General features: G+C 35.0%; 1 protein-coding gene across 6 annotated transcripts in view; it reads right to left on the bottom strand.

Annotated features, from left to right (window-relative positions):
- EDRF1 (erythroid differentiation regulatory factor 1) overlaps positions 1–12,046 on the bottom strand; it is a 30,787-nt gene extending 18,741 nt beyond the window's left edge. For 2 of the 6 annotated variants that reach the window (XM_087932544.1, XM_087932546.1), the window contains exons 1-9: positions 11,754–12,011; positions 10,114–10,328; positions 9,291–9,357; positions 7,509–7,634; positions 6,751–6,875; positions 5,417–5,576; positions 1,157–1,258; positions 764–885; positions 17–128 (exon numbers count right to left, since the gene is read on the bottom strand). In XM_087932544.1, coding sequence (XP_087788670.1) covers positions 17–128; positions 764–885; positions 1,157–1,258; positions 5,417–5,576; positions 6,751–6,875; positions 7,509–7,634; positions 9,291–9,357; positions 10,114–10,328; positions 11,754–11,867 — 1,143 coding nt within the window. In that variant the 5' untranslated portion in view covers positions 11,868–12,011. Of the gene's footprint in view, positions 1–16; positions 129–763; positions 886–1,156; positions 1,259–5,416; positions 5,577–6,750; positions 6,876–7,508; positions 7,635–9,290; positions 9,358–10,113; positions 10,329–11,753 lie in introns of all 6 variants that reach the window. The other 4 variants (XM_026704948.2, XM_087932545.1, XM_026704949.2 and 1 more) reach the window with 4 other exon arrangements.
- Positions 12,047–12,405: the final 359 nt, after the last annotated feature.

Consider the following 12,405-nt stretch of genomic DNA (forward strand, 5'->3'; position numbering starts at 1 on the left):
TTGACTGAAAACTTACCTGAACAATTCCGTTTACATGAAAACACATAACAAGTTCTGGAACATTGCAGATCAAGTTGTCCAACCAATAATCAATTCCTGTTAGCACATTAATTGGCTTATTGTTATCCCTTCAAATAAAAATGTTCTAATGTTATTTCAATAAAATAATAGTTAGGGCTCATTAAAAATATAAATAGAAGTGTTGATTCCAAATTAAATACTAAGTTAATACAATATAAACCTGTGAATATTAACTATCAGGAGGACTAACAGGAAAATAGGAACATTTACAGTGGATATGAAATCAACAGTAATTTTGAAATAATGATCATTTTTGTAATTTTATTTCTATTATGTATTGGAAACTTCAATTTAAGAAGCAACGTCAAGGTTGTCCTTTAAAACCAAGTGATCAGAAGATCATAAAAATTAAATAATTAATTGTAAGTGAAGTACAGAGCACAAAAACAGGAACTATACAGAATACAACCAAAATATAAAAGACTTTGACCTATCAATATTTTACATATTTTAAATCCTTCGTATTTAATATATTAAACACACTGAGCACTTGGTGGTTTTTTTGCCAAATAGGCAAAACATAGATTAGACTTTTTAAAATCTCCTCATCTATTGGAATTACTTAAGCTTAGTTCATATTGAATAAGGAATTCATTTTTGAAGTGACTTTTTAGCAACGAATTATAAGGAAAAACAACAGTAGCATTTTTCAACAGGGAGCTATCTAATTCACTTAATTCACCTGAGACGCAAGCTGACAGCAGGGTATCTTCCTCCTCCAAATATGGGCATATTTGAACCTACCAACATGTGAATATCTTCAAATGTCCATAAGATGTTCCGAACAAAGTCATTTTTAAGACCCTTTAAATTTGAAGAACATATCATGTATAAACATTTATTCTCTTTATTATAAAGAAAAGGTAGCATAGCTTTGCAGACTTAAAATAAAGCAAGGTGCACAAAGAGCAAATAAAACATAATACATGGTAGCTATTCTAGACTTTCACAATAAAAAATCAAGATTGCAGGTGCCACAAAAAGATTGATAAAAATGATTTTTTCCCCTCAGCTGCACTGTAAATCAAACTGAGCAAGGGTTTTTCCTCAGGTCAAATTCCACATAAAATCATACCTGACTGCTTTCCCCGTCACTGAACAAAGTAGTTAGGTTTTGTTCTTTGGGGGCTGAGGCCACATGCCCCACTACATATGAGGATTCAAGAGGCACACTTCCCTGTGAAAAGCACAAGGGCATAAGTGATTCTACTGTTGAAATGATATAAATTCTGCTTTTAATAAAGTACCAACTTTGCACATTGGAAAACCTATCTGTGAAAGCTTTTGTCACTGAGCATACATATTTTGGTTCTTTTCAACCAATACCTTTGAACAGTCCATCATTAAAATTGTTTATAAACAAATCCTTGTTAAGTCTTTGCAATTTCTTTGTTCATATAAGCAGTCTTATCCAGAAAATATGATTCTACCAATTTCTGCATAAAATTCAAGCAAGATTATTTATACACTAGTCTTCTATATGTACTAAACAGATACTGAAATGTTTTGTAATAATAAAATTATAAATGTTCCCAATAGATGACAAAATATTTGCTTGCATTTATATTATAAATAGTCTTTGGTTTACAACTTCTGAGCCCAATCATGGAAAAACAAACCCTGACTTCTCTTTTAAGACTAGCTCTCATTTTCAGAACAAGAACTACATTTGCACAGAGGAACAACTTTGCTTTCCTAATTCTAGTAATCTCATTCTATGCTACATTGATCAGACCCCACCTCAAAAGTATCATATCCCATTTAAGAACTACCATTTAAGAACTACCATTTAAGAACTAGACTTGGAACCATCTGAAATTAAAAAGGGGATGATAAAGCAATTGGCAATTAAATCCTATGAAGAGATTATAGGAAACCAGAACATACTACAAATCAGAGTAGTTTTGACAATTACTTAGGAAGGTAAGGGATTCCTCTTCACTGAATATGTTGAAGTTGGACTTGGCCAGTTATCCAATTTTTATTTTATTTCTGGATTCCTCCACTAAGAGGCAATCCCTTCCAACTTTGAGTCTATGGCTTCCTATGTCTGTCTTTTTCTATTCTGTGACATTGATACAAAGGGAATTTTCTCAAGTGCAGGTGGTTGTTAGGTTAAGATGGCAATTTGGAAGAGATTGCCATCATTAAGAGAAGTATTTATTTATAAAGTACAACATCATGTGATCACATCATTTAAGAGTCGTAATCTCAGGATGCATGGGATGCTAAACAGAAGCAGCAGGAGTTCCAGATTAGGACCACAAGAGTGCTGCAGGGGGGGCTTTCCGGTTTTGAGCCTCCCCGAAGACAGACCGCTGACCGCGATTGTGCGCGGCTTTGGTCTGTGCTTCGGCGTCGGAGAGCCCCTATCTTTTAGATTTGGGGCACAAGCTGCCTCGTAAGGGCGGTGGAGGAAAGGGAGACCATCAGCTGGGTAGAGGGGAGACGCAAATCCTCCCCCTCCATTTGGCAAAGCTCCCTCCTGAAGACACTTGAAGCGGTGGTCTAAAATGGCCACCCTGAAGGGGAAGATTCGACTGGAATAAGTATTGGGCAGGAGAGAGTGGAAGAAGCGAACAGCAGGAGGAACGGGATGATATAATTAAATGGAAATTACCCTCTGGATTAACATCACAAAGTATCTTTAAGAAAGGACTCAAAGCAGCGAATTGAAAGAAGTTAAAAAAAAAGGTGTGAATTGCCTTTGACAGTGACGGAGGTTCGAGTCAAGAGAGGTAGAAGCTGTAGAAGGAATTACACAACTAACTTGAATGAGTATATTTTGATTTCATATAAGCACTAACTCAAGCTGAACTATAGATCGCTAAAGAGGAAACTTATATTAATTGGATTTGATCTTTTTGGAAGATTGTGGTTTGAAAAGCTCTGAATAATTGGGAAGAAAAAGAAAAGAGGAGGTGTGGACTTGTTACAACAAGTCAACTTGACTTTTTTTTTTAAAAAAGACTCTGTTTCTTAAAAATACAAGGAAAATTGATACAATAAAATAAGTGTTTTGGAAAATTGAAATATTGAAGTAAAGAAAGATACAGGAAGATTCTGCCCTTGGATTAATTGTTGATTCTGTTATGGACTTGGTTTTGGACTAGCTGAGGACTAAAAGCTGAGAGAAAGGAAATAAAGCAGACGATTGGAAGTTAACTTTAAAGACATTAATTGGATTAAATAGAAAATTGTAAAATGATGATATCTCTTCAGGCACTAAAAATGGAACTTGGAAACATTAAGGAAACTTTACAAAAAAGAGGTGAAACTTTGGGCTTAGTTTTTAAATTTTTTGAAGAGGCGATTGCAGAGTATGAACAACAAAGACAAAGCACAGAAGAAGAGGTGGAGCAAATTTCAGAAGGGGCCATCTTTAATCACCATCGAAAACAAAGGAATCCAGAAGGAAAAAGAAAAAGAATTGGGAATAAATATTGGAGGTCTGGGAAATTGAATAAAGAGGGAAATATCCAGAAAATGAAAAAAGGAGAAAAGAATCAGCAGAAATTCTAAGGGCAGAAGATATCTAAAAATAGAGAGGGGGTTAAAAACTGGAGTGAAATAATAAAGGGGGAAATGTTAGGGGAAAGAAGCGAAAAGAAACAGGATTTGGGAACAAAGGAATATGGGAATTTTTTTAAAATGGGAGTAAATTTCTTACACAGAGATAATGGCTGAATGATACTGGGAGAGGGGATTCTGCAAGGTGCTGGAGAATAATATAGATAAATTTGTAGTTGTGAAATTGGGACATATAAGGTGGATAATAGAATTGTTATTTTTTTGGCAATGCTTTTTTCCTTTATGTTTAAGAGGTAAATACAATAAATATATGGACTATGTTTATCAAATATATTGAAATACTTTGAGGATTGGAATGCTGATTTTCCTTTTTATTTCTTTTGGTTTAAATATGAATGGAATAATTAATACAATATGTGTAATAAAAAGACTGAAATAAATGAAATGATATAGGAGAAGAGCTGAAATGAAATTGGCATTAGGGTTTAGGATTAAATGAGTAGATAAATATGTCCTTTTTCTTCTCTGAAATTGTAGATAAATTTTTATGGAATTAGGAAGGGGAAACCATGCAGAATCTGATTTATATATGTTATGTAGTTTTAAAGGGGATTAGTAATTTTAAAGTTGTAGGTAATAAAATGCTAAATATTTGATGTGATTTAAAAAGGGAAATAATATGTAACTTTGAAGTGGCACACTTAAATTGATATTAAAGGGGGGAAACCAATTTATAGAAGTGTTACTAATTAGAATCTAAGAGGATTATACAAATGTGACAATTAAAAGTACTACAGTACTACTTATGAAGTTAATATATGTGAATTAAATTATGAGATAAGCACTTGGAATAATATAACAATATAGAAAATGCATAAAAATATTAAGACTAGAAATTGAATATAAAAATTGAATATGTAACTATGGTCATATTTGTATGTATATGTGGAATCTGTAATCATGCTGTTCACTAAAAAGAGATGTTAAAATGTAGAAAACTGAGTAAAACCTGTTTAGAAAAAAAAAAGAGTGCTGCAGGGGTGTTGGAGGGGAGTTTGGGATAGACCAAAACACAGATTTCTCCTTTTTTAGATACTTGGGACTCTGGAACATTTTGCACCAGAATTTCTGTAAAGAAGGATCGTAAAGAGATGGGGAAATTTATGGAACAAATTCAGGAACATATCAAGAATAGGAATATACTTGAAGACCACCTTATATCAGCAGCAGAAATAATGATTAATTAGCAGAGATTAAATTACAGATTTTCCTTATTAACAGGATTACCTGAAGCAAAGTAATAACAATTAAAGCTGGCCTGACATGAGGACATGGGGTATTATATAGACTTTAAGCAATCTATTTTTCCATGTTTCTTCTCCATTCTACATTCAGAGCTTAAAATAAGGAAGAAAACCACATCAAACCAGAAACGAGCATAATTTAAGCATTTTTCTCAAACAAACTTTTTTACTTTCTGTATGACTAGGAAGCTGACAAATATTCACGTTACCCATAGCACTTTGTAATCTCTTCTGAAATACAATCAAAGCAAATCAAGCAGCCCAATTAGTCTAATTTATTTAGAACTTATACTTAAGGTCATGTACATAAATGACTTAGAAATCCTGAACACACTCCACACTATGTTACCTAGTGAGCTCTTGTACACTCATTTGTAAGGTATATTTTGCTTGCATCTATAAAAAAGGGCAGGAAGTAGCAAATTTTCCAGCTATTCCACAGTCACCAGACTAGACATTGGCAATGGGGGCTATCAAGATAGAAAGGACACAATATTTACCTGATTAGAAGTACTTGCATCTTCAGAAAGGGAGGAAGGCATTTCAAAAGGAGCTGGCCAAGAAACCCTGCTAGGTTCATCCGATTCATCTTCTGTTGTCTCTTCTTGATTTTGCTCTTTGGAACCAGGAACAGGTTGAGCAGCTTCATCACCATTGATACTGACAAGAAAGAAACTGAAAATGTTAATTAAACCATTTTCACAAAACATTACATTTTAATATTGTTATTTTTAATAACATCCTAATAGTTACAACATGCACACACAGAACTTTTTGTAATGTATTTTTAATCACATACTGTAGCATGGTTTCAACAGAAGAGAATATAAGTATTACACTTTTCAATCATCCACTTTTGTTTTTATCTACATAAAACTAAAGTTCTCAAGATATCAACATAATAATTTTATCATTTTTTAAATGGGGGTCTACCATACTTAAAACTTAGCCTTAGTTTACAATGCCATACTTCTTTCCAAGGATAATGCTTAAGTCTATAAAAGTGTTTGCAGTTTATCCCAATGCCCAGCTACCAGGAAGTACATGCAGAAAGGATAATGGAAAAATATCATGGGTGTACTAGATAAGGGATGAGTAAATAATACGTTAATATATGTTGCCCATGTTTTGTTTTGGTGCATTTTGATATAACATACATTGTGTATTGTGCTATCTTTTGTGGAGATTGTTCTATTTGCCATTTATTTACTTTCCATGAAACAATATTTTAGTAGTTTGTACAGGTCAATATGTATAATTTGGGATTCAGCCCTGTCTCTGCTTTGGACCCAGTTTCCTGAAGAAGTTTCCTGTCCCTGGGTCTCATCATTTTGCTTCTGATAATTATATATTAGACTAGCAAAGTCATATATTTTCCCAGGCATGCAATGTGCTACCATTCAACCATATGGATTCACCAGTACAAAAGTATAAACTTATGAGCCTATCTTTGTAGCAATATTCAGACTGTTAAGGTGGTCTGGTAATTAAATTTCTTTAGATCCTTTGGAAAAAGGTTAAATAGAAATCATTCATTTTTGATATTACATCTGGATTCAAACTGCTACATATGCATATTTCCTTGTCTTGCTACAGGCAACTGCAGCTCTCCAAAGCAGAATCTTTTGGAATGACATTCCATGACAAATGAGGGACTATAAAATCAGGAGGAAAAATCACCTTGTATGTGCTCTTCTTTTCCCAGTCAATGTTCAGAAACAAGAGATATAATGTTGCCTAAGCTTTGAATTGACGATTTTTTAGGATGTAGATACAGTGTAAACACAAAGGAACAATTTTAACAAAATTACAAAAAAAAGTTACCAAAAGGTACCTGTAATATAAAAATTTGGAAAGTATAGCTTTGTGGTACCAATGTTCTTTGCTTTTCTTTTTTCGTTGCCACTTCTGATCTATTAATCTCTGATAGAATTCTTTCAACCATGTCCAATCTCCAGTCTAGATGACAAACAAGAATAAGTATTCAAAAAGATAAATAATTACTTTACTAATTGTTAAAAAAAAGATAAAGATTCCCTTGAATTAAACATAGTTCTGGATTCTACACTGACATATCCTGTTTTTTTGACAACAGTATATACATACATAAAGCCTAGTATTCAGGCAGCACACTTATTTCTGAAATACAGGTACTCAACGGTACTGAAATAAGTGACCTATGACTATTTTTCACACTTACAACTGTTGCAGCATTCCCATGGTCACATGATCAAAATTCAGATGCTTAATTCATTTAAGATAGTTGCAGTGTCCTGGAGTCTTCTGATAAGTAAAGTCAATGGGGAAGCCAGATTCACTGAAAAACCTTGTTAACAACTACTGTTGTTCACTTAAGTGTGGCAAGAAAGGTTATAAAATGGGGCAAAATTCACTTAACAAATGTCTCATTTAGCAACAGAAATTATGGGCTCAATTGACTGCCATAATCTAACCCTAGAATTCTCGTGAGGATCACAAATTGTTTCCCTGTCCCAACTCTCCTAGAAAGAATTGTGTTTCTGATAATATAATTGAAGGATAAATAGCAACACTGTAAACTAAATAAAATATTACAAAATATATTGTAACCACCTGCGATGATCTCATAAAGAGTTCTTGAATATCTAGATCGTCCAACAGAAGTGTTCTCCCAATTCGATGTACTGCCATGCTGACATGCGATTTGCTGTAAGGTATCTTAAGGAGTTTTTTAATATTCTGCAGAATAAGAAAACATGTTTTTAAGGAATTAGGCAAATCGGCAACTCAGAAGTTTCCACATAGATTAACTTGAGAGGAATCATAAAAGAGAAAGGAATCAGTTTTAGAACATAATTACTGACATTTGTGAACATCATCAAAATTTTGAAAGGCTTTTTGTGAAATCTGAAAATAGTTCAGATATTCAGCAAAATCTCTGTGGATTCTGATTAAGGAAGCCGCCTTACGCCTTATGGTTTAGTGTAACATTGAATAAGCACTCCACATTTCCTATGAATTTGAAATTGTGAATCAAAGATGTTGGTTTCAAACGTGTTCAGAAATTATGTTTTATACTAAACATAAGTTAGGAGAATGTTGTCCAAATTAACAAATTGTGGATATTTCTCTAATCCTAGCATTGCTGTAACTAAAAACTGGAATATTAAGCAGAGGGAAACTGAAAGGCTTTAAACATGGCTTATCTAAATAGTATACTGTCAAATATTGCGACTTGCAAAAATTCCTATGTGGAAGTAGGAGTACACTGGAAGTACTAACAGAAAAGTTTTAACATACTTCATAGTGTTTTAGTTTTCATTTTTGAAAACTTTTTTTTGTAATAGTTCTAGTTAATATACAGCAGGAGTGATCATTGAGGTCCAGAGCTCTCTTTTTGAAATGTTAATTCCAGCTTTTCATGGGGCTAGATCTCAATGACTTGCATCTCTCCCCCACTCTAAAATAACACCCACATTTCTTTTTCACTCAGAAATCACCCACTTCTATTGTAGGAACTAACAACCTGAACGCAGATATTATTTTGATCTGGCCTAACCAAAGACAAACCCATAATCTATTGCAAACTAAGGCTGGTCTGGAAAAGGTGAAAACATGTCTTTGTGAAGATGGTGTGCTAAACTGCATAATCAATATCTATTGTTTATAGCCATCTCCAACTGGAATAGTACAAAGTGTATAGTACAAAGACATTAGCCTGACGTCTTTATATCCCTAACAGGATTTTTAAAATTTGCTATTAAAAACACTACAAAAAATAATGAATTATACAAATATGAGAAAATACTGAGAACTCTCAAAGATTTAATGAATATTTTAATTTCAGGAATGGAACAAACCATAGCACTTCTATAACACTAGCGGCACTGTGGCCAGGAGGCAATATTTCTCCATCACAGATCTATCTGTGAGAGCTATGAAGCAATCTGCTCTTAGAGGTGAGATTTGTCTGAACATCGACTGTCTTCTGGAAGTTGGTCAAAACTGATCTCTACAAAGTTTTCGATCATTTAATCAACCATTTTTATCAATTATCCTATTAAAAGACAACCCTATACTTCTAAAATATGCCTAACTCAACATTAAAAGCTGTAGACATTTAATGCTGATAAATAGTAGCAGTAATTGTTATTTAGTGTGCACTTATGACTAAAATCAGTACTGATATATCAATATATCAATCAAAATTGACAATAAACACTACAATACAAATGCAAATATATGAATATAAATATAATAAATAAATGCAATATAAATGTAATAAATAAAATAATTTTAGCATGAAACTCTTCCCCTTTAAAGTAATAAGATCAATTAAATAGTGTAGCAAGTTTGGATTATACGCTATGTTACATTACTTAAGAATATACATACCTCAGAATCAGATACAACATCCACATCATTTCCAACTGAGTCGATAAAATCATACGCCATGCCAAAACTATTTTAAATAAAGATATGAAATTAATCAAATTTGCATTCCTTTTTCAAAATCAATGTGCTAACTTTATTATTTCAGTTTTGTACCCCATCTTTTAATCTCCAAGGTATTCAAAGCAGCTAATAGATTTTTTTAAATTGAAACCTACTTAAAAACGGGTGTTAAAATCACCATAATCTAATTTTTAAAAACCTGGCAAAAAAGGGAATTATCTTATTCTAAAACCAAAAAAGAATGAAGAACTGCCAAATTCCATAATTTTTAATCAATGCATAGCTTTTAAATGTAATCCAAATTATATATCTAAATATTATAAATCGTTTAAATATCAGGAGTTTAGACCACTGCTTCTTTCTGACCTCTTGGCAGTAAGGCTGTGCAGGGAGATGCTAAGAAAACCCATCATTATCACACATTCAGTTGTAAGGAAGAAAAAGAGAGCGCCACAATCTACCATCTCTATTATTACTATTGATTTTTAGAGGAAGAGATCTTGGTCCTTTTCCTCAGAAAAACATTTCTTTTTTAAACTCAGTATCTATTGAGGATACCTATATATACCTATATCCTTAGTTATTAAATTGAATTGTGTGTATAAATGAATGAATTAATGAACTGTTGAAAACTACTTGAGATCCTGTATTTCACCTTCCACACAATCAAATTTATCCGTAAATCATAATTCACAAACTGTCTTTTAAGAAAGTTGAGATTATTTTTAGTAAGATAGGGATAAAAAAGATTCTCAACATTTACCTTGAAAATGGTTTGCTTTTCTTGCTGTTGCCAAGAATAGCTGCCCCTGCTGGTCCCAGTTTTGCACTTTCACGCAGCCAGTTAGCAGGTGGAAGTTTTAGATCAGTCTTTTCTTGAAGACGAGAAAATGCTGCTTGTGGTGGTGCCGATGAATATTTTACCACAGCACTGCTCTTTATTTCATTGCCACCAAGCAATAGCACACCAGTAGATCCCTAAATTGTATATTAAAAAAATGAAGAATTACAAAAATTCAACTGCACATACTCTGTACATTCATTTGATCACCTTCAAAACAAATCATAAAAAAGAATAAGCAAAAACAACTACTCAGTTTTGACATGTCTATGAAGATTCCCAGTCATCCAGGTCATAGTTGTCCCAAAGGTGCTTTTTCAAGAGGCAGCTGGACTTTATTTTTCCTTGAAGACGTTTAGCTTCTCTTCCGAGAAGCTTCTTCAGTTTTGATATGTGACAGCTAAGCCTATCAGCAGTTTGTGTAACAGAGTTCATCCCTAGGGGTAATGAGGAAGGCTTTCTGATGGATTCTCAGTACCAATTGAGGAATAAATACATTTCTACTGTCACAAAAGAAGGAAGACTAGCAAATGCATTGAAGCCGTTTTGATGCCCCTTTACAACAATAAGGTAGAATAGAATAGAATAGAATAGAATAGAATAGAATAGAATAGAATAGAATAGAATAGAATAGAATAGAATAGAATAGGAATAGGAAGGCTCGGAGGTCTTCCAGTCCAGCCCCTTACTCAAACAGGAGAACCTATATTATTTCAGATAAGTGACTGTCTAGACTCTTAAAAACTTCCAGTGATGGAGCCCCCACGATTTCCAGAGGCAAGCTGTTCCACTAGTTAATTGTCCTCACTATTAGGAAGTTTCTCCTTAATTCCAGGTTGCTTCTCTCTTCGGTTAGTTTCCAATCATTATTCCTTGTCCTGTCCTCTGGTGCTTTAGGGCAGGGGTCTCCAACCTTGTCAACTTTAAGCCTGGCGGATTTCAACTCTTTCAGCTTTGCTGGCTGGGGAATTCTGGGAGTTTAAGTCCACCAGGCTTAAAGTTGGCAAAGTTGGAGACCCCTGCTTTAGAAAATAATTTGACCCCTTCTTCTTTGTGGGAGCCTCTCAAACATTGAAATACTGCTATCATGTCACCCCTAATTATGATGTTATGTTATATTAATTATATTTTATATTATATTATATTATTACAAGGTAGTTGTGTCTAATACACCAGATATTTCTACCCCATCCCTAGAATTCCATTTCACAAGGACTCTGCTTGTCCCACTCTCTATTTAGGCAACCTATTTAGGTAACCACAAACACCAGGGAAGCAACTAACCATGGAAAGAGGTTGTGCCTGAGGAGTCCCAGAAAAACCGACTTCTCTGACTCTGTATCAACAGACAGATATGGTTTGACTTCTGTCTGTCCCAACTTCACCCATTTGCCAGGTCCTGCCATGTGAAAAAGGAACTGAAAACCCAAGGCGACCGCCACACAAAGGCAGATGTGGGTTTCACATCTGGTGAGCTAAAGGGACCGCTGGGAGGACAGACACAGAGTCTTGGGGACTCCCGGGAAGGAGTTAACAGTTGCTGTAAAGCCGCGCTGAGATACCTGTTTGGGCTCTTCTTGCTCTCCTGTCAGCGCTACCTGCCCGGCTTCGGACGTCCCGGGGTAGCTTGTCTCACTGGGGCAAACCCCAGTCCCCGTTTCCCAGAGGTCTCCCATTCGTTTCGCTCGGCTCGCAGCCGCCAAGAGAGCAGCAGTTGCCACAGGAAGTCTGGCAGGAGGAGGTGCCTGCAATTTAGACACCACCGGAAAGAACGCGGAGCCACGCCGGGCGCCCAGCCATTCCTCTTCTTTCTCGCTGTGTTTCTTTGGTTCCGTTCCTCGTTTAGAGGAAAAGCTCCCGCGCGCAGGGGAGATCTCGCGAGATCTCTTCTGTAGGAGGGAAAAGGAGGCGAGCGGGGTAGCCGAGGGGAAAAGCGCAGAAGCGGCGCTTTCCTCACTTCGCTGGGCGGAATCGTAGACGTGATTAGTTGCTACTATTACTTGTTGACTCGGAGGACATCGCCCGTAATAGACAGAATAACAAAATAACAGAGTTGGTACTTGGAACCCCATTCTCGAGATATGCTGTGGCTTCGGCTGAAATCAGAATTTTTTTAAAAAATATGTATATTCAAATGCCATTAAATGACTGCAGGTCATCACATACACCTGCGTTAATCACTTGAGGGTAGGGGTTTCTATATTTTTTTAAAAA

The sequence above is a fragment of the Pseudonaja textilis genome, chromosome 4, assembly GCF_049901715.1.
Source record: "Pseudonaja textilis isolate UNSWEBS1 chromosome 4, rPseTex1.2, whole genome shotgun sequence".
In the NCBI taxonomy this organism is placed as follows: domain Eukaryota; kingdom Metazoa; phylum Chordata; class Lepidosauria; order Squamata; family Elapidae; genus Pseudonaja; species Pseudonaja textilis.